At 31.5% G+C, this 27,624-nt stretch overlaps 1 protein-coding gene across 5 annotated transcripts in view; it reads right to left on the minus strand.

The window, feature by feature from the left end:
• Nucleotides 1-27,624, minus strand: part of LanB1 (laminin subunit beta-1) — a 157,635-nt gene that overhangs the window by 109,681 nt on the left and 20,330 nt on the right. For 4 of the 5 annotated variants that reach the window (XM_035368911.2, XM_085807483.1, XM_085807482.1 and 1 more), the window contains exons 3-8: nt 23,291-23,540; nt 18,313-18,496; nt 13,381-13,509; nt 11,324-11,587; nt 3,975-4,095; nt 497-685 (exon numbers count right to left, since the gene is read on the minus strand). In XM_035368911.2, coding sequence (XP_035224802.1) covers nt 497-685; nt 3,975-4,095; nt 11,324-11,587; nt 13,381-13,509; nt 18,313-18,496; nt 23,291-23,540 — 1,137 coding nt within the window. Of the gene's footprint in view, nt 1-496; nt 686-3,974; nt 4,096-11,323; nt 11,588-13,380; nt 13,510-18,312; nt 18,497-23,290; nt 23,541-26,609; nt 26,785-27,624 lie in introns of all 5 variants that reach the window. The other variant, XM_085807484.1, reaches the window with a different exon arrangement.

Here is a 27,624-nt window from a genome sequence, read left to right on the forward strand (position 1 = left end):
CAAAGCAGTTTTAGGATTGCCATAAAATGGCAAGGGAAGATATGGTTGCCACATTTGGCAAGAAATTACTTCCCTTTTTTCATTCCACTCTTAAAAAACTAAGAACATAACTGGAGAAAATATGCAGAGTTACATACTCAAATGCTATGTTCTACATTACCAAACCACAGCAAAGTATACTTATAAACATATTTAAAGCAATTTAGCTATGGAAGTCTAACAAAATTTTGGAGAGCATTTAATATTCTGGAATTACATTCATAACATTGGATGGTAAAAAGGAACTGGAGCCTAATAACAGAATGATTTTTTTCACAACTAACTTGAATTCAAATTTCATGGCATTAAAAATTATCCATAGTATGAATTTTGATTCCTGATACTCTGAAGTTGTTGACAATAGGCTGAAAAATTAAACAGGAAGTTCCAATTAAAATATATGTTAATGTACTAACAACCAAAAAGAATTTTCCACTTAAAAGTAAATGTTACTCACCTTGACAAATATTTGGATCTCTAATATCTCTACCAGGATCTTGATAAAAGAAAGGTTTGCAATGTTCGCAGTTTCGACCCATCGTATTATGCTCACAAGCATCACATACACCACCTGACTGTCTTGCAGTAGCTTCAAAAACAGCAGCATCATAATGACATTTTGTTGCATGGCCATTACAGTTACATCCTGAAAATAAAATTAAGAAATGAACACTGATATACCTCACACAGTCCAATTTTGATAAATAATATTTAATATAAAATTTTCAATTAGTAAATCTGCAGTGATTGGAGCAAAAATCTCACGTTTGTTCACAATCAGCATTCACTGTGTAAAGATAAGCATAAGAACTGTAAGCTATAAAGAGTAAAATGGTGTATGCAGAGTCTGTTGTATGATGTGAAAGAAGGCAAAGGTAAAATATATTAGTGTTTGATACAGGCGGCTGCATTAACAACCAGCTCTCCATAGTTAAGTCCTTATAAGTTCTTGTTTTATAATTTACTTTACAAATCATAAATTAAAAAAGGATATGTAATAGCTTTGTCTAAGCACCAGACACTTTATAATTAGGGAATCACTTGTAACTTTGACCTAAATTATTTCTAAGCCACTTCTTCAAAAATACTGCACAAGTTACAACACAGAATATAATATACACACAATGGGCAAGAACAATATACTAACAGCCAAGCCTTATACAGATATCAATCCATATCTTCACTTTGAAGAAGTAATTATCTTCCATTTGAAGACCACAGAAAAAATGTAAATGTATATAAGTGGTTAAGAAGCATAAATAGGTAACATTACAATAAAAACTCAAGAGCTGTGTTTAATGAAGAAAATGCAACAGAAATTTTAATATTATGAAGGTGCATCCTCTGTTCAGGCAAACTGAAGAATCATAAATTAAAATTTTTTAGAGAAAAAGATTAATATGAATAGCAAGATCTGGGCTACAACATTTTATTTGTTAAAAAGAAAATATAGACATGATGATACATATGATAAAATACAAACATTCAATATTTCAGTCTTTCAGCACACCACTTTTATACACATTATCATCTTTTATCTACACTACATTTTTCCTGTATTTACTAAAAACCACATTTAACCATTTTTAAAAAGAGTGTAAACTTAGGTCACAATGTTGTTAGAATGTAATGTGTAAATCTGTTGATCAATAACCAGATTTCCTTTCCAAACTAACATTTTTTTAAAACTAGACATGTGGTTCATTTTTTTAATTTCTTTGTAATGTTTAGTTACAATTAATTTGAAGATATTGTTTAGAAATCACTAAAGTTATCACATTTTTTAACTCGCATAGGTTTACTAGAACTTTAACCCTTTGATGCATGCAATATTATTTTTTCAAAAACAAGTAGTCTCAGAAAATTGAAAAAAATCATATTTTACTTCCTTGTACGAAGTAAAAAAGGAAGTATTGTACATTTCCGGTATCGTATATTTCAAAGAAAATATCCATTTTGACCACTATCGAATGCAATTTTATGTTTTAACTAAAAACTCTAGAAATCGAACATTATGATCCTAGAGACAAATAATATATGAATTTAAAAAAACTCTCTTGCCTACTGATCTGTGTGTGGTGATCGCACTGTGAAACTAGTGTGCGAAACTTACTGAGGTAGTAGGGAAAAAAGTTACCTTTTTTCGTGCGCATTTCCAATAAATGATGAAGTTTGCAAATTAAAAAAAAAAAAAAAAAGTATTTAAGAATTGCATTATATGTAAATTTTTTACATTATTTTACAAAAAAAATTGTCAGAAAAAATAAAAAATAAACATCTATGTAATTTTTCTATAGCAGTGAAAACATAAGAACATACATTATAAGAACATTCAGATAAATGGATAAAAAAATCTGAGTAAAGGCTAAAAAACTTTTTTTTTTTTAATGTCAAAGAACAATTTTTTTTTTTGGGACATTATTCTAAGCATGTTTTGCCTTTCTGGTACATGCATAGACTCACATTGCACATTTCACATATATCTTGTTCTAAGAGGTACTACAAATGTACACCACCGTGATTTGCATTTTACTGGCATATGTCCAATGTTCTTTAGTCTCCTTTCATCTGGCACAAGTTGGTGTTTATTATGTAAATGGTGGGGGGGGGAAGCTTGGTCCTTTTGGCTTTGGTATGGATCTTTTATTTTCCATTCATATTTATTTCATACGTATTTCATTGCAAAATTTTATAAAATATTTCAAATTTTAAATAAAACTTTTATGCAATTTCTGTTTTTAATTATAGCAAAGTATATTTACATTATATTTAAACCACACAAAATAATTTAAAGAATCACAATACTATCATACACAGAAAGCCTGTTGAGCTCAGAGAAAAATCACTGGAAATGAAAGACATTTTCACTGGGTAAGTGCATGTATTGTTTTGTAATAAAATAACTGTGCGGTTTCAAAGCCCCATATCTCTATCCAGGTAAAAATGAACATTTCTATTTGAAATACCAATGTGAAGAGCAGTGGTTTCAGGGTACAACCACTGAGCCTCTAGAGGATTGTGAGCACTGTAACACAATGCTTTAGTGGCTCAGTGGTCGTGCCCTGAAACCCCAATGCAAATGCCATAAATATATACACAGGTTAATTCAGAAGTCAAACAACAAAAATCAGCGTTATATTTACAAAATTTTCACAGGACTAGTTTCGATGGTTTTACCGAACCACCATCTTCAGCTGCAAAACCGCAAATTTGCGGTTTCGGCTGCAACCGCAAATTTGCACCGCAAATATACACAGGTTAATTCAGAAGTCAAACAACAAAAATCAGCATTATATTTACAAAATTTACCGCAAATATACACAGGTTAATTCAGAAGTCAAACAACAAAAATCAGCGTTATATTTACAAAATTTTCACAGGACTAGTTTCGATGGTTTTACCAAACCACCATCTTCAGCTGCAAAACCGCCTAGTCCTGTGAAAATTTTGTAAATATAACGCTGATTTTTGTTGTTTGACTTCTGAATTAGTATTTATTCGGCGTGTTATTGTGTCTTAATTATATACACAGGTTGTTTATATAAACAGTTTAATCGTTGCTATATTTTTTGTTTATGATAGAAATAAAGATGTGCGAAGAATAACTATTGAAATTTAAAGTCCTTAAAAAAAAAAAAAAAAAAAAAAAAAGCAAGCAAAAATTTTGGAAAGAAGAGGAAGAAAAAAATTCGAAAATTGGTGTTTTCAGGGCGCGAGAACGACGTGTCAAAGGGTTAAGAGAGTAGCTGCTGGGAAGTTTGGAAGGTGAGCTCAAAAAGTACTCAGGAATACCCCAGCAGATATCACAACAGAAGTCTCGCACGAAGTATCAAAACCATACTCTGGTGAATTACGAATGAAATTAAACATTGTATAAACTGAATATGTCAAGAAAAAGGCTTAGAAAAAAAATGTTACACATATTTTTATCTCACTTTTACATGCATTAGTCTGTCTTCCAATAGCCGGTTTCCATTCAAGATCATTGTAAAAATCTTCGCAGTCTTGACAGTTTGCCCCTTTCGTATGATGAGTGCATTCACACTGACCATGAACCTGAAATCATTTGTAAATTTATATTATTAACTAATTTAAATATTTAATTTGTATGAATAAATTTTTTGTCACAGTTGCAGAACAAAAGATTCATGTGTAGTTTCACTCATGAATAAAAATTTTGTAATTTGACAGAGAAATATTGTCAACTTGCTGATTTTTTAATCACTACAGGTTTCAAAACACAGTTCTGCATCTGCACAGACCCATGGTCTAAAATTGTCTGCATTTAATTCCCACCACCACTTTTACATGAAGAATATACTGAAGGTAAGTGAGTAAGCAAGTTCAGGCAGTCAAAGTTGAGTTTAAAATATTCACAGTTCCTTTTCATAGAGCTTACCTTGACTTCCAAATGTGTTCATGCATATGTCTGCTCCATTTCTTTCTGATTTGGCAAAGTTTGGTACAAGAAGTGAAGAATCATCACACACTTTAAAAATAATGGTTTAGGTGGCAGTCAGGGACATAGCTAGAGTTTCCAGTGCCTGGGGACAACTGAAGAATTTGCACCCCTTTCTTTGTGCCAAGAATGGAAAACATATAAGGTATTTCTCCCGCTTTCCTAGCATGCCTTCGTGGTCAGTACACCGAGCCAGTATTTCGGAGGTCCATGGTTCGATTCCCAGCAAAGGCAATTGCTAATTTTTCATCTCTCCAGCTTTTCCAATTAACCTAATGTCTCTACAATGGCACCTGAACTAAAAGGGTTGTGGATGAGGATTCTACACACCCAGGATTTGATGATTGGGTTCCCTAAAAACCCCAGTTGTCCTTTAAAAAGAGAAGTATATATGGTATTTCACCCACTTTCCTAGCGTGGCTTTGTGGTGTAGTGGTTCTGCACGCTGTGCCTGTATTCCAGAGGCCCGTCGTTCGATTCTCGGCAAAGGGGTTGCTAATTTTTCATGCTTCCAAAAAATACCTAATGTCTACAAACATTTCATTAAAAAATTTTGTAGCATCAATTTGGCGCCCCTTGGAAGCTGCACTTGGAGACAGATGTCCCCCCCTGCCCCACCCTAGCTATACCGCTGGTGGCAATACAGTAAACCATTTATTGTGATCCATAGAATATATTTTAGCCTTTCGTTAAATCCTTTCTTTAGATTAGGCAATCATTTATTTTTTAATTTTAAGCAGATGGTTTGCATATACTTTAGTCACACTGAACAAATGACAGCCAAGATGCATGGAGTGTAGAAGGCAGTACTGGTTCAGTTTTCAGAAAATCCTTACCTGATGAACACAAAAAAATTATCATTTTGCAGAATATTAAAATGAATTTGATAATGAAAATATAATACGTACAACAGACACAAAATTTTTAGACACTCGCAAACAAAAATAAGTGAAAATAAATTAATCGGGGTTCATAGCCACATTTTAGTTAAAAAAATAAGCACTTATAAGCACTTTTCAAGCACATTTTAAGGAAAAAAATAAGCACCTGTCTAACTACATTATACACAACTGCATAACCTTAAAAGAAAAATTAGACTTGCAATTTAAAATATGAGCAAGGCAATATTTATTAAGAGAATGAGCATTACCTCAACCATGGAAAACAATAAACTTTCTTTTTAAATTTTAAATGACAGTTCAATTTACAGAATTAGTTTACAATGAGAGAAAAAAAAAACTATGCAGAACTAAACTATATTACAAGACTTAATGATGAAATTTAAGTTCAAAATATAGAAATAAATAATAATAAGCCATATTAATGTATTCGCTTGGCACCTAATAACAAATACAATTTATTTTTCCACTCATATTAATATTTAAATAATTTAACTTAAATCAAAATTCTGAACAATTTCTAAATTTTCATTGCATAACAGTTTTCCCTTAACATATATTCCAAGCAAAGTAATTTAAATTTAAATAATTTAACTTAAATCAAAATTCTGAACATTTTCTAAATTTTCATTGCATAACAGTTTTCTCTTAACATATATTCCAAGCAAAGTAATTTAAGTAAAAAAGAGGAACATTTCTGAAATCAGGAGACGGGAAATTGCTTCATGCAGTCATCCTTTAACAGTAAAAGCTTAACTAACCCTCATACTCGGAAATTGCCGAATATTCCGTATAGTCGAGCGTAACTGGAAAAAGAGGAGGGGGGGAGATTGTAGCCGTTCTTTAGATTTCTCGGCTAAATAAATGATTTTGACATTTCGATATGTGCATCATATAGAAATAGACCAACGGAACTGAGAAATATTCTGCTTAGAAAGAACAGTAAAACTCTTTTAAGTGTTCATAAATAAATCTCAGACTGAACATCAAAATTAATTATCTCTGCAAAATACCGCAAACGTTATTGCGCAATACGTGCATCATAATTCTTCCATACATAATATTACGCAATTGGAATCGGAATCAACAGCTGCCGGTATTCGGAGAATAAAATAGGAAAAGAAAAATAAAGGAAAAGAAAGAAACTTACTAATCTGGGGTGTTTTTTATTCTAATTTTGAACAGACCCTTAAATTTCCGAAACAGAATCATTCTTCGCTTGGGTTGGGTAGACCGCAAAACTTTTAGTCCAATTCAATCCAGATTGGACAGTGACAAAAAAAAAAAAAAAAGTCCACTGCTTCAATATAACAGATTTTGCGGAGAAAGGGGAGAACCTCCCAACCTCCATACTGTATAATGTATTGGGAAAAAAGAAAAGAAATTATTCTGACTATTTGATTACTTTCCTTTTATTTAAGCCATTCCGAATATTATTCCTTAGAATGCTAATCTGTGTAAAAATAAACCCATTTTTGGAAGTTTATCTACACTTCAGCAGCTACTGCAACTATATTATTATAAATATTCATACGTATACTCATAATATAAGCATAACGATCATAATAAACACGAATATGAACGGACCACGCGAAACGAGAATGCAAATTATTAAAATCTTGATAGAAATTCAAACGTGTGTAGTATTTGGGTGGGAGGAAAAAGAATACCGAATGTACCGGAATTTTCTACGGTTTTCGCAATTCTTTGACCAATAGAACGACATGCACCTGTCCGTACTCTCGTGTGCACCATAGGTTATGTTAATGCAGAAAAATTGGAAAAAGCTATTTCCGAGAGTATGATTCACCATCTGACGTTCCATATAAGGAAGAAAAGTTGTTTATTTAGTTTCGGCTTTGGTACGGGGGGATGCGCGTTCATTAAAAAAAGCACTAAAAGCAAAAAATAAGCGCTAAAAACAAAAAAATAAGGGCTTTAAAGAAAAAGTAAGCACCTATAAAAGCCTTTATATTTTATTTTCAAATATAAGGACTTATAAGCACTTGTAAGGACTGCTACGAACCCTGTTAATGGTATTTTTCAGTTACAGCCATACCAGTTGACACTTCTTTTGTTTTAGCATATTTCCACATCAAAAGATGTTGCCACTTAGGTTTGGTTTGGCTTCTTTCCTAGCAATAATTATTTTTATACCCATTACTTATGCATCCACATTTTTGTACTTTATTTTTAATGCAACGAATTTCAAGACTTACAGTTTGACAAGCAATAAGAAAGCTGTTATCCTGTTTCCTCACGAAAGAACTATCTCATGAAAATTAAACTTGACTTAAAGACAAAATGACTAGATAGCCTTCATTCATGAAATGAAGAAAAGTATGTCCAAAGAAAAATGTAATTTGTTGGATCAGGCATTTCTTTTACTGCTGCTATCCGATTCATTTACTTACAATGTCAGAATTTAATATCTATTCAGTTTTGTAAACTAAAGCTTGCTTCATATGGATCACAACAAAATGGCTGATTGGAATAATTATGAAAGAAGTACATAACACCATCTCTTATCTTGTCCTAATGCTAAAATTGATGGATGCTACAGAATTGTGGGACTTGATGAAAGCTCACTGATAAAAAGAAAAAATGACAGAGTATGTTCTTCCACAAAAATAGGTTTTGGAGGATTTTTGTCATGAAATCACAAAATGTTTCCCTGTTGCTGTACCCAATCTAACCATTTCATCTAGTATCATACTAAAGATGATGGAAAAGAAATAAGCCAAAATTAGTAAATATGGAAAATGCATGGTATGGCTTTAGAGAGAAGCACATAATAATTATTATAACTTCTCAAAGTTTTCACAAGAATACTTCATGCACATTGCCATATTCTGAGCACATTTAAGACAATCAAAACCCTGATCTTTTTTTATGTTTTTCAGATTTTACTGAAATGTTCCTAAAGCTTCATCCAGCAGGGAACACTTTTTGTCTCAACTCCTCCTTCATTAAAGAAACTTTGCATCCAAAAAGTCTTTTGCATCCAAATTAAGTGATTATGGACCCAAAGTTAAATGATCATGGGTCACATTACTTTTAAAAACAATGTTAAGGGAGACTTGAGTCGTGATGTTCTGATGTCACGAGCTGTTATATCTGTTATTTCAGTAATCTCAGGCATTAAATCTTGTCTTGAAATTTAGAAGTAATACGTTAATTTTAAGGACAGATTTGGAGGCAACTAAGTAAAATAACAGCTGTCCTTGCAAATGAAATGTCTGACATGTTTGTATTTAAATAGTAGTTAAATTTTGCTTAGCAAATATTCTCATGCACTCTTGTGGCACAGGCAAGCTTTCAGAGCTTAGAAAATGTTTTTAATTTACCAGAATATACTTTTTATTATAAAACTCTGCCTTTTAAAAATAGTATCACCTCAAATCATAGGAAATTTTAAATAACTTCTTACCTCAAAACCATAACAAAAGGAAAAACATAACTGGAGACTATCAGAATACTTAGCTTTAATAGTTTAACAACTTTCTGAAAAGAGAAATTTTTAAAATTCTTTAGATTTGAACATATTCTTTTAACTCCTTCATGACAGCATGTCACTAAACTGAAAACTCTCTGCAGACGGGTCTGTCATATGTGCATCAGTCCCTTATCTCACTAGCAGCCGGGAGATGCATCGGTGCTTGTATTGATCTTACAGATGGATGTAGCATATATGTACTCTCAAACATACATGTTCTTTTAGAATTCTTCTAAATCACTAGATGGCACTCTGTGTCCACTACAGTTAAGTTTATTTGAACACATACCTTGTTAACTTTGTATCCGTAAAATACTTTTGGATTCTGGAGATTCAATTAGATGTATAAGCAGATGATAAGAAGCCAGCTGATGTGTAGTTGGCTTCACGTGATATAAACACTGAACAGTTTCTGATGCTTCAATTTCCCCCCCCCCTTATGGGAAGATTGGGAAGGGAGCTGTGGTTTCAGGAACTCCCAGTTTGTATTCCATTTACATCTTCTTTAGATGGCAGACGTAAGTTTTTTTTGCACCGGGAAGAGATTTAAACTAATAGTGCAATGACTAAGAGAAACAATTTTTTTAATGGAAGAAGAGTATATTCGAATTGTAAAAGCCCATGAGTGATTATTTTGACACCCAAAACTCTAGATTTACGTGAGAATAGCGATTTTGATACCGAAATTTTCTCAGACTGAACTGGAAGTCTGTTTTGCTTTCACCTCACAATCCAGCAGATCAATGGCTACTACAGTATGTGTGTATTTAATTACGGCAAAGCACACTAGGGCTATCTGCCTAAGCGGAGGGATGCCTTTGTGGAGGACTTTCTAAGGGAAACTGGCTCGTATACACGTTACACATGGGGAAAACCACGAAAACACCCTTGCAGCCAGCCCGTTCGCGGGATTCGAACCTCGTACCGAACTACCAGTGTTCAGCGACTTTACCGCTCGGCCACTGGTGGGCCTACTACAGCATGATCTCGATCAGTTAAGTAATTGAAGCCTTATGAATTTACGAAAATTGCAGAAGTAAATTTAATTCAAATTTATGTGAATTAAATTGATCCCCCCCATTTTTTTTGATAATCTAATGAACATAATAGTTGAAGAAACTAATAATTTCTAAGAACAAAAGATAAGTCAAAAATCCAACTTCATCCAAAATCAACATACTCCTCTAGATGTGCCTAAGATGAGAGGATTCCTAGGATTAACTATTCTGCTGGTATGGAATTAAAAAGTTTGACCTGAAAATGCGTTTTATAACTAATGAAATTATAGGAACTAGATTATCACACACCATCTCCTTTCTGAATCATTTATGCTATAATATTTGATCATCTATTTTATTATTTTTTACATTTGTTACAGACATAAGATTTTACAACATTTCATCAAGATGAGTTAAATATTTTATTTTGCATTTAGATTTTAATTAAAACTTTTTCAGAAGCTCTTGATATTCTGTATTTATGTTACTGTTAGATGACAGAGCAAAGAATCAAGTCAAACACTCCTGATAGTTATCCTAAATAAACTCCAATACCATATACTGGAGCAAAGGGTTTTACTGTATATTCCAACAAAGGGTTCCAAAAAGTTGTATTCCATACATTTACTTCATTCATATCATGTACTTTAGACAAATTAAAAAGACCACAAAAACTTCAGAGGAATGTTTCATAAAATCTATACACATACAGGTACAAAAACAATGCAATTAGCATACTTGATAAGAATACAAACTAATAAAATATATCATGTACATTAATGCTAGAGTGTAGTGTTACAGTTTGAATTTTTTTTTCCACATGGGGGCAGTTTCAATATTTGGTATCAATTAGAAAATGCCTTTGTTAAGGACTTCCTAAAAAATTCCCCTTATCTTTACACTGCACTTGTTAAAGACCTACCAAGCCCATTTTAATACTGCCTGTAATAAAACTACTACTGCTTTGCTTTAGCTATTCAAGACACAGAACAAATTAAGATGTCTAAAGATAGCAGGAATTTATACCATTAACAGGAAGACAGATTTCTTTCATTTACTTGTTATGGTGAAAAAGCAATGAGTATTTCTTTGTCAAAACATGCACCAATACCTTTCATCACTTATGACAGTTTTCATTACTTGGATCATTTTTCAGAGTTATGCATATCAGATTTCTTCAATGAAGATTATACAAGATGCTTATCTTAATTTTAAAGGTACAAACTTCCAGCTAAGTCAATTAATTCCTTTTAAGGGAAGTATAACAAATTACATTCAAAATTTGATTAATGCTATACTAATTTTTACTTATATTAGGCACAATAAAAGAAAAACAGGAATTCATAATAAAAGTTAACCCTGAAAATTGAGTAAAATTTTGGGAGAGGGAAGATTGCAGTTAAAACTATTTACACAATACAAAATGACTTACCATATCAGGGCGACTAGGAGTACCAGGTGGAGCAACACATCGACTTGCATGCCCATAACATGAACAACTTCCACGTACTACCATTTCATAAATAGCATAATAGTACTTTTCCCTTATTTCTGCACTGGAATCTAGAAGGTTGTCTCCTAACGTATGAAGCTTAGTGAAATTTATCCTCAGGTTAGTCATTTTCAGTAAATTCTGAACATCAGAGCTATATGGATCATCAATAGGAATATTTGGTGGAAGTACTCTAAAAATAACCTAATAAAAATATATTAAAATAAAGTGAATAAAGACAAGAAGACATATATTCAGAAACTCTTAATATATGTTTAATAATAAGAAAATATAGCAATAAAAATATATGAATTAAATTGTAATTATTTCCATATCTAAAATAAATAAAAATAAGCTATGAAAATTTTATTTTGAATTATTTTACCTGCAAATTTATTTCTAATATTATTTAATTATATGCATTTGCAACCAGCACACATTTCAATGTAAAGCCAAAAACATCAGAAATTTCATGTTAGTTTAAAATAAATGCTTTTGCAGCTTAATGATTGGAAATTTGTCTCAACAATCATTACCCTACGGTTCCACATTAAGCATATAATCTGCAACATAAAACCATATAAAAAAAATCTTTTAATTTGTAATAGTTTTCTTTGTTTTAAACTGTGTATTTTTCCTCTCTGTCTTCTAAAAGTAGAATCGGCTTATAATAAACCTATTTACGTTGTGTCATTTCAAAATTAATAGTCGCAATACAATGTTCATGTACACTCATGCTAAAAAAAAAGAGCAACAAATGCTAAAAGAAAAAGTACCACTGTAAAAAGAGGAATTAAAACATAAAATTTACATATGAGGCAGTTGTTGCATCGTCAAATGGAAATGGGCAACCAAAATTAGGATAAAATACAATCCTAATCCTACAGTCAAACCTCACCATCTTAAAGAAGGGCATGTTAGATCTATGTGTCATTTTGCAAGCAGCAATAGTTTCGTGTCATCCGAGATAGCCAAAAATGAAAGCATGAGCCAATGCCACAATCTGCATGATTGAAATACATTGGAGGTCTATCAGGATGTTGCAAGCCGTTACAAGACAACCCACTGTTGCAAGAGAGATGAATGCATTATAGTGTCATCAAGTAGACTGTTGAATCATTACCAAAGAGATCAAAGCCCTGTGGAAGATGTGCATCTGGAAGCCAAAGGACTACCACAATGGCAGGCAATTATTTCCTTCTACTATGTGCAATATGCTGTAGATCACTAATAGCACGACAGCTGGCGCTGCATCTCTGCTGCTGCAGCATGATTCATATCCTAAAAAACTGTGTCACTTTAACTGCATGAATGTGGACTGTACACCCAATGACCTGTGGTTTGCGCTCCTTTGTCTCCATCGCATGTCATAGCACAGCTGAATTGGGTCCTTGAATATTGCATACGGACACCAGAACAAAAGGAGCCATGCACTTTACAGATGAGTCTGAATTTAACATTCAGAATGATTCTTGAAAGGTGATAACATAGGAAGAGGCAATGACATTCTATCAGGTACCAAACGTTGTCAAAAGAGACATTACAGAGGAGGAGGCTTACTTGTATGGGCTGGGATAGCAACAAACAGCTGCAATGACCTCTACGTAATTCCCATTGGTTCCGTCACAGCTGTCCAACATCGTGATGAAATTCTAAACCCTCTTGTGCATTCCTATATCACTGCAATGGGTATCCATGCTATATTTACAGATCATAACGCCTGCCCACATAGAGCTCTGGGGAACTTTCTGGAGAGTGAAACCATATATATATAGAATATTAAAAAATACACAGGTATGACTCAGTTAATTACCTGCAAATAATCTGAATTTAGAGTACAAATTATAAAGGGAACAATGTAAACAACACCTAGACATGACTTAAATTTGCAAAATTGTCTGATCCACCCAACCCTTGAAAGTACAAACTATCAGAACTCTAATGTGTTGGCAAAATATTCTAAGTTTTCTATAAAAGTTAATACAAAATACACTAACTTCTCCTTCGGTACTTGGCTCAATACCTGAGTATTGAGAATCGCAAACAACATCAGTAATTTTCCGCCGTGGTCCACGAGGTATTCCAGGAAATGACTCAGCACAATCATAAGCAAAATACTGATACACCTATTAAGAATAAAAAGCAATCACATCTTAGAACAGTTAAAATAAGCCAATTATTCACTAAATTTCTTTTAAAGCTAATAATTCCTTTTCTTGCAAAAAAAAGTTTTCCCCTTGTTTCCTAATGAATAAACGAGATACACGATTTCAAATAATAATTCAAATGAGAAAATTTAAAACAAAATCAATATTCACGCTTATGAAAATGCATTAATTAACTTACATATAGTTTTCAAGTATATTCTAAAAATAAAAAGATCACTGCAAATTAAACAGCACAGATTATAAACTTTTCTAGTAACAAAACAGTATATTCTTGTCTCGCAAAAAAGGAGGGAGGCATTTATAACAAATGATAACTTGTGTACGAAATGATAGATTTGGCAAATTTTAAGACTGCTCAACAAAGTTTTGGCCTTATATCCCAAAATAACTCGCCAACAATTCTGTTGCCAATTCTTTTTTGAAACCTGTAAAAATCATGCATACTGAGAGTAGCCATGTCTTTACCTACGCAAATAATAACCTAGTATTTGCATGTGTTTTTCTTAAACTTTGTATTTACTGCTAATTGATTTCTTTATAGTACTTGCAGCACGTTGTTACATATAAAGCATATTTTAATGGTATTCTTTGCTTTATTTTTATGATACTTCTTGTTTGATTATGGGATTTTGATATTTATTTATAACAAAACTGAAGCTATTTATTTTATTTTATTTTATTTTATTTTTTTTTTCAAAATAATTACATACTGGTAAACATTCAAGAATGTACTAATTCTTTTCAAATGAGGTCGGATGCTCAAGAAAAAAAAAAAAAAAACCTTTTGTGGAAGTGCAACATCAAAAAATGTAAACAAGAAACATTAATGTATATCAAAAACTAATTCAAACAAAGCAATTCAACATATAAAAGCCATTTGATATATTCTTTGCTTATATAAGAAGCTGATATAGATCAAATTCTGCAAGTATCTATAGATGGTATATAAATATGTTGCAGACTTAAATAATCATCTACAGCACCTATGCACCTGTAAAAGAGATGCAAAAAAACTTGAAAAAAAAAATGAATGGTTAAGGACAGACTGTCAAAACTGATGATTAGAACAGCCCTATCACCTAAGAAAGCCAACTGGTGCTGGCATCAAAAGGAGGCCAAAACAATGATTTAGTATGTATCAAACAGGCCTTCAAAAAGTGCTAAATTATGATATTAGCTTGGAATATAAACTAAAAATAATGCAACAGATTTCCACTATGCAAGAAAGCTTTTATGAGCAGCAATTGCTTGTTCAACTGTCTTAGTGTCACAAAAGAGGATGAATTGTATAAAAACTATCTCACTGACTAATGTCTTTAAACTTTTATTTCCTAATTTGTATCTCATTCAGTAAATAATTTCAGAATTAAACATAAAGGGTATAATAAAAAAGAAAATATTTTTATAATCTCTGAATAGCATTAAAAATACTTCGTACATATTGATGCAGATCAAGCTAAAAGATATGCGGTAAAAGTTTCAAATTTAAGAAACAGAAAATGACTGAAGGAAAAAAATAAAGTTGATTTTATGCAGGAGGGGAAAAAACAGCATTCTAAAATTAATATAAAAGTTCCTATGTATACATTTCCAGACCATTAAGAGAACTGAAGCAGGCTGAAGAAATCTTTTTGAGAACTGTGACAAAATAAAAACTCATACTACAATGTACAATGCCTCTTGATAATGAAATGGGACTTATGCTACTCTCTCTCAAAACACACACAAGAGAAAAAAAAAAAAAAAAAAAAAAAAAAAAAAAAAAAAAAAACCTTATCAAAGAATGCAAAAAGTAAAAACTGATACATATGCAAGTCTGAAAACTGAAGAAAATGAACATGATTTATTTTTTCATGCTCAAGCTATAAAACATTTTTGCTCCCAATGAAATTGTCATTATATAGAAATAGATAGCTTTGAAAACTATTACATAGGAACAACTTACTAATCAAGCTATACGAGTGGTGCAAAAACATGTGGCTGCACATTAGGTCCTTTACTCAATAATGGTGTCATTGAATCATTGCCATTATCACCAGTAAATCAGCTATCTAAAGATGTTTTTGAGGTTACCTTAAGTAAGGCAAAAATATTCCCATATTTCATTTTAAAAATGTCAAGAATGAATACAAATAGCGATGTACTGAAAATAATGCTCATATCAAATGTGGTAATCATCAACCAGAAAACTAGAAAACAAAAAATTTCACGAGGTGAACGCCTGACTTAGAATTCTAAATTTATTACATGAAATGTCCATAAACAGCACTGACCTTTATGACAGTGTCTATCATATTGATGGTTACCACTTAACAAGTATCTAAGTTAATAAATACCAAATTTTTCCTATACATTTATTTTACAATAAACAGATAAGAAGGAATTTTTATCTATTTGAATCATTTTTGATGCTTATATATAATGCACCAACAAGAAAGCTATGGCTTCTATTTAATACTTCTCACATTGAATCTACACAATTTTTTCCCAATCTTCACATAAATTCCAATACATAATACCATATTCTCTCGTATATAAGATACACATTTTTTCACAAAAAAGGAAATGAAAATCAGGGGTGCAGCTTATACATGCAACTGATTAAAAATTGTTACATAACAAAAACAAAAAAAAATTCAGCTGGATGCATTTCCCCCACATTCTAATAGCTAAAAACGCAAAGAATAAAAACGAAGATAAAAAAAAAATTTCCCAATGAAACAAACAAACACGCCGGTATCCCTTTAACTTAAAGAGCTGTGATTCCCAGTTTGTTTCACCAATAAATCTTTCAAAACCAGAAGCACAGAACAGAAACTGATGCTCATACATGAAGGTCAAAAGTCACATGACTTAACCAATGTGAAAACCATTAACATTTAGCACCATCTAGTGGCATTTAAAAATTCAAATAAATTGTCCCGTTTTCATGTTATGTATATGCGATGCTGGGCAGTAGAGATTGATGGGAGACCTTCGTGTATATGCAGCGCTTGGCTAGAAAGAGTGGAATCATTGCATCGAGTATACGCGACGTTGGTTCTGAACGGGTTAAAATTAAAAGATAGATATATGTTGTGGGATATTCATGGCTTATCTTCATGTTTTTGTTTTTTCTAAAATTATACATATAAAACTTAAGGGTGTGGCTTATACACGTGAGAATACAGCATGTCAAATAACAGCAGCCACTAAAATTACTTTCAAAGGCATAAAATAGTCTTTCAATCTAAATAGCATATTTTGCAGAATATCTAACAAAACCTCTAAATTAACTTATTTTTACTGATAGCACCAGAACACTTACTTTAAATGTGATTACATACAACAAGAAACAAGTTATGTTGTCAAAGGTAACTAAGTCAAAGGTTATAAAACTTTAAAAGAAAACTGATTATTCTTGAAAACAAGTATTTTGGCATCAACAGGGAATATGATCTCTCTCCTATGAACTCATATGCATGTAGGAATCCAACTCCATACTGTTAATAAAGTTACAGTGAGTGGAAGAAAGTTTCATTCCTCTACGAATATGGCTAAGTCACTGATATATCAAGGAACATAATTTCATTATGCAACATTTTTTTCAAGAGTGTTCCATAAGTTTTTTATAGGATTCAATCTGGGAAATATATCTGGCCAATTCCTTTAAAGAATACCTTCAATTCAAATTCAGAATAATTACGTTTGCTCTATATTGAAGCTCGTTATCAGACATAAAAAAGAAACTCAAGATCCACATCCATTTTTAGATATAATAAAGCCATTTTAAGACTTCATCTTGATATTTTGAAGAAAATACAGGTCATCTGCTGCACACATACAAGAACGTTTATCCTTTCATCATTACTGCTTCCCACATAATCATATCTGCATTACAGTAACAATTCAATGCCTTAATGCTGATTAGAATATTTCATATTCTTGGCTACCACCAAATGTAAATGTGTTTATTATGAGATATTAAACAGAACCTTGACTTGTAGCCAAACATAACTTAAACCCATTATTTGCAAACTGAGCTAATGCTCTTATCACATATTCACGTGTACCATATTTTTTTGACAGTTCAATGAACACAAGCATTTGCTTCTCTGGAATAAAAGCTTTTCTCATTAAACCTTTAGCGTACAGCTTGCCAAGATACAAAAATTAACAAAACTAAATTCAGATACCTAGATGTTAAGTTCCGGCTGCAACAAGTAGCTACAGAAAAATTTATCCACAACCTTTTCCTAGCTCCTAGTAATAGCTTCAGAATAATTTTTAAACTGTTTCCAAATAACAATAGCAATCTGTCTGGAACTATTTAGTAATCTCGTCTTTTCTTGCTTGCCTTGCTCCTAAATAATCAACAGCTCTCTACTTGAAAGAATCCTCCAAACAATACTTCTACACCATTCAAAAAAAAAAAAAAAAAAAAAATGTTTTGACTTGATAAACATTGAAATCAAATCTTGAATTGTGAATTGTAGAAATTCCGAAGGAAATGAACTTTGTGTGAAGGATTTTCCATGTTATGCCCTTTTTAGCCTTTTTAGCATAGACACTGTTATGCCCTTTTTAGCACTTTAGAATCTGACCAAACTGAGTGATAACAGTCAAAGTTTGCCCTTTGCTGATTACATGAAAAGTAAATCAAAATGACTGACTACCTAAAGAAAAACCATTACTTTTACAAACATAATTTTTCACAGCAGTACATATAAAAAATACAAACAAAAATATCAAAAATTAATGTTATGAAAAACTGTAAATTACCTTCCATGTTCGACCAAAGTCATGAGATCTTTCAATAAGCATTGCAGCAGGTCTAAATGTCTTGAATGTAATTATTAAATGTGTAAAGTGAAATTCCTCAGTTAAATCTAGTTGAATTTGAACATTTTCAACCCCATTTTCAGACTGCCACCATTTACGAACTTGTTTGGATTTTTTTCCAATTCTAAAACAACAACAAAATAAAAAAAAAAAAAAAAAAAAATTAAACCTTCACAGTTTCATAGTGCTATACTTCCAACTTATATTTGAAAGTCAGCAATAAAATCCATACACATAAAAAGGCCTTAAGATGAAGTCACAGGTTATGTCCTTTAACATTTAGAATATGAAAAACTGTACAACATTTGATTTCTTAAATCATATGTATGCCTTACAAGTTGACTAAGGTGAACTGTCATTAATTAGGTATTGTATTGATTATCAAAACTGAACTATTGAAAGTATTTCAGAAATCATTCATATTTTAGATACTTTGGTTTTAATTAAATTAACAGAAATTTTGAATTATACAATTCCAAATACATGAGAGTTAACTATATTTATTTTGACAACATTTATATTTATTATTACATGTTATATTTATTTTGAAAATTTCAAATATGTGGATTCAAAATTTAGTTAAATTTCTTTGTTTGCATGAAATTTGGTTTAAATTACCAGAAGGAAATTCTATAAAGATATCAAATATATTCAAAATTACCAGAGGGAAATTCTATGAAGATATCAGATATATTCATAAAAAACAAAACAAAAGAAAAGGACAAAATCCTTTAATTTGGAATAGCATGTGGCAGGTAACCATGCAAGTAAAATAAATCATGCACAACAGCCATATAAGTTACTGACCACAAAGAGCTGAGTTATTTAGAAACATGAGATGAAATGATCTGACAGTGCAATAGTAATACTAACATTCTCATTAATGTCTGTACCTTGCATTATAAAAGTTGTAACTTTATGACAGCATCAAAGGATTTTAGCCATATGCACTGTGTCCGTCATTAAAGCCACTCAGATCACATTGCTCAGGACTGGTTTTCAGAGCATGAGGGTAAACTTTTACATTTACCATGACCACCACAGTCACCAGATATCAATATTATTGAGGCTTTGTGGACTAATTTGGAGAGAAATCTGCATGAGCGCTATCATTATTAACTGAACTTGCCAACATTTTACAGGAAGAATGGTACAAGATTCCCTTGCTAAGCAAACAAGACCTCTATAGTTATCCAATCAGAGATGACTGCAAACTGTTTTGAATGCCAACGGTATTCTTACACCATATTAGTCAGAGCAATATGTTTTTATTTTGGTGGATCCATATTTTTGTCCAACCCCCTGTAAACTTTCTCATTAATGTTTATGCTTTGCATTATAAAAGTTGTAACTTAATGATAGTATCAGAGGATTGTAGTAATATGCACTGTGTCTATGATTAAAGCCACTCAATTTCAGAAATTCATTAACCAATGGTTCTTCAGTTCTGATATTGTCTTCAACTGTAACAAATCAAAGGACTATAATGAATCTCACTTTAAATACCCAGTTCAGATTACAAAATGTAAAGGAAGTACACAGAATGCTCAGGATTTCTCAATGAGATCAGTGTCAGGTACTTGCTGTTAGAAAGAACTGTATCTTGCTTGAAACTGTACTGTAAAGAAAACTCAATGCATTTATTCTGGAAAGTATATACGTTAACACAGTGTAACTGCTATTTGATTGTTAGCTTGTCATTATTTTTAGCAATGTCATTATTGATTTCATACGCTTTTCATACAGTGAGAGTTCAATGCTACAGTTGTTCATGATTCAGAATATACAACCCAAGCAAACAATTAAATCAACAGCTGCACCAAGGGTTCCTTAGACCATACTGAAATATTCACAATTCTTCTACAGAACAAGTATTAATAATGAATGTTGAATTAAAGCCGCAAAAATTTACTAAAATATATTAAAAGATACATGGTTATGCTGCAAAAGTTTAAAGAAAATATATAAGAACACAAGGATCAAACACTCTCAGGAATTAATTTTCATAAAATGATAATAAAAGTATATTCTAATGGTATATTCTAATACACTAACTTTCTTAAATACAAAAAAAAAAAAAAAAAAAAGGTGGGGAATACAGAAAGCTAGCATTAGTACACAACCCAAAAGAAAAGTCCTAACCAATCTAATTTTTTTTTTTTTTTTTTTTTTTTTTTTTTTTTTTTTTTTTTTTTTTTGGTCAATGTAACTACCAGAACCATAATCTTCTTGAATGAACAAGTGAAGTAAAATTTATGAGCAGCTTTCTGAGGGGAAAAATTATTCTCTTTTTCTGAAGGTTTAAAGATATACAACTGTGAGAAATTTAAATGTAATTATGCTCAAATGCTTTTTAGCACATACCAAGAAAATCTTTCTTTTAGTTTCAACTTTATTAAATTCACGTGCTTTATATTTTACTGCAACCTTCTAGGAATTTATAGATAAATGTGAAAATATAATAACAATCATCAATATTTTCTTTTAATCTTCAGCTAAGTAATATACCTTCTCCAACATTTGGTTTTACTGCATGCACACACACATTTAACACTGTAGTGAATTTTTTTAACCAGGTATGGAACTGTGTAAAAATAGTATTTTATTATTCTTTTCTTTTCCCTTATTTTCTCCAACTTTTTTTTTTTTTTTTTTTTCTAAATTTCAACAGGGATTAAAGCTTCTAAATGCTCTATAAGAACAGGCAATATTATAAGAGTTACTCCAGTTGCCTTCTAAAGGGATAAATCAATGGTCATGGTGCCACCTAAGACAATGCACAAATGATTTTATGACAAAACACTTAGTTCTGCTTATGCAAATTGTTTTACTCACTTTCACTTCTTACAGAATAAAATCAAAAATAAATTTCTGTGTAAAAATATTTAGTTGGATAACTATTAAATAAATCCTCAGTTACTTGCAGAAATAAAATTTGAACAGAACAACTCACTGGAAAACACTTTTCCTGACAATCAGGAAACATTACGTATAACAATTTAACCCTATACTGTATGATGCTGCTATTTGTCAACATAAATCATGGTTATCCATCTCATTTCCAATTGGGAACATCATACATTATGATAAATACTGATATGGGTTCTCTGCATGTAATTCTTGGTTAAGTTCATGCATGTCACCGATGCTTTATTTGTATTGAAATATAGGTGATGGCATAGTAACAGGTGTTACTGAAATATGCATATTTGTAATATATTTCAGAGCCAATATTATTTTTGCCATTTTAAAAATCTGAGTGTTATATGTGTAGAAGAAATAAAAAATATTATTTTTGCCATTTTAAAAATCTGAGTGTCACATATATGTGTTGAAGAAGTAAAAAAATGGAAATTTTTTCCATTACTCTCTCGGTATAAAATTATGTGTTGCTATTTAGCAATACTATGCATTCAGAATTTGCTGGTATACTTATGTAAATCAACTGACTGCTTGCATTTTTTACTGTTTCCACAGTTTTATGGATTGTTTATGAAACTTATGTAATAAAACATTAAAAAATAAATAAGTTCATATTGTGCATAAATATCATTATTACTAAATCTGATGAAATATGGTTTTCAAACTCACAGGTTAACAGTAAAGATGAAAGTGGGATGATGATGAAATTTAGGAGTAGTAAAAATTCACAAAAACAAGCAATGACAGTCAAACTTATTGTTTCTGAAGTGAATCCAAAAAAGGCCTTATTCATTCCGAATAATCTTCTCTAGTAATCAAAACTTCAGTTCTTTCCAGGTATGTAAACCCACAATGCAGTATGTTCCTCTTTTCATTACTTCCATTTTTTTTTATTTCCGTTTTGCCAGCGCAGGCAATAAAGTCACCAATAATGGTACAACTGATGCCAAATGGAATATCCTCGCTGGTAACCTTTTACGCCTCATTTTCAAAACAAGTAACAGCCATTTCTTATCAGATTGATTGTTTCTTTCAGTACTGGCATACAATAACATAGAATTTTAACCCAGATAGATGAATTTTATGCCCTAAAGCCATTCGTGGTAATTAAGTCAATTAGAATGCAATCACACCACTCACCCGAAAGGAAAGATATAGAAAAGGCAAAGTCAAGGGTTAAACTCATCAATTCTAATGAGAATGCACTAGCAAAGTAAAGCACTGCAGTTTTACATAATTTCTGAGTAAGATATTCATATGAATTGAAATAATTCTTTCATTTAAACTTGTATTCCAAACTAAGAATTAGCTTGAAATTAATGTAGATAATTACTGAGAGAATTAGATTTTTGTAGCGTAGTTTACATGAAATGAGAGCACTTGGTGTCACGTGATATGAAATGCGAATCGAGATGTTGAACCATAAAAGCATAATAAATTCTCAAATTAATGTCTTTTTACAAATTTATTGTCTTTATTTTATTGGCTTTTTACAAAATTTTAAAAGATATTAAAATGTTTATGCTTTCAAAATAAAAAAAAAATCTTAGAACTAACATTTGCTAAAATTTTTTATGTGTATACTGTATGTTGTCGCCAAAAAAGTCTGCTTGATGAGATTTGCGTCGGTGAAATGGAAAAGTACCCTTTCTTGGAACCCTGCATATGGTAAACATCAACATAGGTTTGTAAGTTTAACATGTAATTTCACTTTTTTAAAGTTGTTTACACATAAAAACAAATCAAATGTATGTAGCTTCCTTGAATTTAATGAAATTTTAATGACATTTAGCTTTTGTATTTTAAATTTAAATTACCAACATTTTCCATTTTGAAAGCAAAAAAATAAAGAGTAAAGTTTGCAAAATATAGATAATCCCTGTGCACATCAAATTAACATGCTGTTGCCACAAACATCTCTTAAAATGAAACCTTTCTATGATTAACACTTTGTTAATGTAAGTAAAATATTTTACATATCAAAAAACTCATTTACCTGGAGACAATATTTTCAATTCCATGATATAATTTTGGGTCATTTTTATTTTTAGGTAGAGTTTCACACTGAAAACACTTTTTTTTGTCTGTTAAATAACTGACAATACAATAACGTTCCGAACCCTTTGTTCCACATGTTGATGATGCTCTTAAATCATTTTCTCTGCCAATTAGGAGATTGCCAGTAGCCGGATAACAACTTGATTCTTCACAAGCATGGATGGGGAATGATCCCTGAGAAAAGACACCTATAAAGTAAAAAAGATTAGGAAGACTCATGAACATCCTTAATAATTTAACAATGATTTAAATGACAGTTAAACTCAACAATATAAGATTTTGGAATAGGCAAGGTACTTAAAATTTACACACTGAATATAATAATTGGAACATTTTCAAGCTTGTATTCATAGCACTGCCATGAAAAAATGGCACCGCTCATGAAACCTGACACTACTTTTCAAATTTTCAGAACAGTTATAACTTTGTATATGGTATGCTATATTCCTACCAAAAGAGACTCTTCTTTAACTAGTAAAACTTCATAATGATATTTATAAGAAGGTAAGTATAAGTACGGAATATTTGAAATACTGCAAGTATATAAAGTTTGCCAATGTTAAAACATACAATAACTATTTACACTAATATTGAAAAGAACTAATAATTTCAATACTGCAGACATTACAAGTTTTCAATATCATTTTGCTTAAAAAAAAGTTGATATGGTAAAATCTTGGATTGTGAGGAACTTAGTCCACAAGTGTTTTATATAAGATGAGCAAAATTTTTTATGAATTCTAACTTGATAAATGATCGATGTCTCAAAATACAATTAATTCATATACATTCTACCAAGCATCTACAATCAAGCTGATAGTTTTTCTTCCTCTTATTGCTGGAGTATGGGTAATCATCATCTATGCTCAGCCTCAGACAGCTTACCTTACTCACATAGTTTACCTTATAACCTCATGACCACATTGGTGCATATAAATCTTTTTTAATATTTCCAAATGTAATGATTATTTAGTAACTATACTGCAATGCTTACCTCTAAGAAGAAAAAGGCTTAAATGAAAGAAGTAAAGAAGAGGAAATTATTACCATGGAAATCACTGAGAATCAAACAAGGTACACCTTGAGACACACCTACTAGCATTCATGCAAATACCAGGCATTGTAAAATTTTGATAAGTTTGCATCTATGACGTGTACCATTTATAAAAAACAATAAGGAGACAAAGTATAACCAAATGAGTGACAAGAGTATCAAAGCTATGGCCACATGTTCTGGAAGAAGTAGAAAAGTTGCTTCACATCTGAATAAATGGGAAGAAAAGTACGAGATACTATGACCAGGAAATTTTATGTGTGAGAAGGCAAAGACCTTGTTCACTGATATCAAAAGTAAACTATCAGGCTTTAAAAGACATGCAAGGGATAATTTGGTAACTTAAAAAAGAGAAATTGCACTCCTAGTGCTAAGAGGCATGGACAAGCTATGAATTTGGATACACAGGCAGCTGATGCAGTTAAGTTCCAGAAGTTCATGGTTTCCTACAGTATCCATTCCTCCTGCAACAAGTTAACTGCAATCATACAGAGTTTTTTTTGGGGGGGGGGGAAATGCCAGGATGGCAGAAGTAAATACAATGCCAAATCACAATTCCAGTTTCCCATCTTGCTGTGTGCTAATGCAAGCAGATTCCAAAAACTAACCTCTTACTTGTGCATCACTTTGAGAACCCACGAGCCTTCAGGAAATGAAAAATGCCAAACAGCTAGTTAAACATCATGCGTGAAAGTCCAGTAGCCAAGCTTTGGTTACTTGTATTCTTTTTGCTGAGAATATCAAAAAGTATCTTCAGTCTTGCAATGAAGAAATACCTTTTAGAAAGAAATCTGCAACTCAAAATCTTGCTGCTTTATGGTGTCCCTGTTCCCCCTCACAAATTGAGAATGAATTACTGAAGGAATTCAGGATTCATAAAGATTAAGTTTCTTTAAGTTTCTTCCTCCCAGTACCACTCCACTATTCTATTCTATGGATCAACATGTCATTTTGAACTTTAAGAAGCATTACACCAAAGCACTATTTAAGTAATGCTCTGAGGTAAACAAAGGAATAAACCTTGCCCTCAGAAAGTTTTGGAAAAGTCATTTCCATATGATGAACTTCAAAATCATTGACAAAGCCTGGAATGGAATTGCCGACAGAAGCCTCAATTCTGCTTAATTCTTTAAGCAGAATTCCCCACCCCCTCTTGGACAAAATTTTGAAGAATTTGCTCATAAACAGGAGCTTCTTGTTGATAAAACTTTGTTCTTGGGAAAAATAATGAATCCCATGGAGGTGAATAAGAATGACATTCAAGAACTGGTGCAGGAATGTGACATCTTCTAACCACCAACAAACTTATGGATCTGCATCATGAACAATAGCAAAATATTACAGAGATCTTGTCTGAGCAGGAGAAACTCCTCACTTCAGAAGATTTGAGAAATATGTAAAATGCTTGGAAAACAGTAAAATTTAATCAAAAAGCAGAACCCAAATAAGGCTGTTGCAGAGTAAGCAATGAATTTGTTTAATGACAATGCAATATCACATTTCTGCAAAATCCTCAAAAAGAGAGAAATATAACTGCCCTTGAATACATTTGTCATACAAAAAGACTTCAGTAAGGCAATAGATGACAGTGTTTCTGATAGTTAGTCGTTATTTTCAAAGATAACATACATATTTATTAATTTCATATCTTTTACTTTACATATACCTCTTTTATTTACATGTTTTACTCAAAATTTATACTAAATTTTTATAATGAACATTTCTGGGTTAAGGAGCGAATCATTCAAGTTTCCATTATTTCTTATGGGAAAGTGCACTTTGATATTTGATTGTTTTCAATTGCAAACATGTTTCAGAACAAATTATGCTTACAAAACAAGGTACCACTGTCATAGCCATAGCCTATAAAAAATTTTTAACCTTTTCGAAAATTCCTGGACTTCTTATTCCAATATATAGCAAATTAAAGAGTTGTTTCCAGAAAATACTTTTCCCATAATACCCAAGCTAAGAAAAACTGAAAAGCCCATTTCATATTACTAAATTTCTCATGAAATAATACATTGTGTTTATTTTCCCCTGGAATAATATGTAAATGAAAGTATTTAAAACAGATTTTTGTTTAAAAGTAATCATGCAGAGTGAAAACAGAAATATATATGCCAAAAAAATTAGTAAAATTTACAAAATTCTGAATACATATACTGATTATGTGATAAAAGATAAATATAGAGGTACATACATGCATTCACTATTTCAAGTACAGTGCAAGAGCTGTTTGTAAACATGAGCTCATTATGGGCAGGAATTCATCCTAAACACATTCTAGTAAGTCCATGAATGACTGCAGCAAATGTATGATGCAACAAAGCATCGCTGAGGTATAATCTTCACGATAGGTTCAACACAGCTCCATGCTTGAATATCAAAAAATTTCATTTCAATGAGCTATCATTTTTGTAATACAAAATCATTAGCAGTTAGTCCTTGTTAACCCTTCACATATATAAGTTTTCTTGTTTCTAGTTAAAATTTCAGCAGCATTAATGACAATTCCACATGGATAGCTTTAGTAAAAATTAAGCAACCCCACCATCACACATTAGACAGAAAAGTTCCAGTAAAGATATGCATTAGTTCAAGAAAAGATTTCGATCCAGAAAATTCATACTATTAAGATAAGCAGGTTATGATGTCAGTAATGTGCTAGCAAAATTAACAGCATAATAAATAAATCTCAACCATAACAACTACTTCCTCTCAATGATGGCATCTTCATGCGAGTGCAGGATAGTGCAGATGATCTACAAATACAATAAATTAACTATGATGTCATTGTAGATTATAAACCTAATTTCAACAACATTCTGAAAACTAAATTACTGGTACTAAATGTACAAAATAAATAAATAAATAAATTGTCAAATATATATATTATAAAATATACCAGAAAAACATTCAAACTCAAAGTGTTTAAAATTTTAAAACTTTAGCTGAATAATTTAACAAGTTAAATATGATTTTATCTGTTACAGAACACTGTCAATATAGAAATGTTTCCAAATGCTAAAATAAGACACATTATAAATATCAACAACAGCCTACTTAAACACAAACAGCAGAGTCTCACTTATCATGAACGGGTCAGCAGAACATTGGATAAGCAACTCTGCCACCTCATTTTCAAAAAAGATTCCATAAAAAGGTGGAACAACAATTATATTAAATGTAATGCTGAACAGAGCAGTTCCTGTATA

The sequence above is a fragment of the Stegodyphus dumicola genome, chromosome X1 (genome assembly GCF_044657685.1).
Source record: "Stegodyphus dumicola isolate Sdum_Otavi_A_Nest chromosome X1, ASM4465768v1".
In the NCBI taxonomy this organism is placed as follows: Eukaryota; Metazoa; Arthropoda; class Arachnida; order Araneae; family Eresidae; genus Stegodyphus; species Stegodyphus dumicola.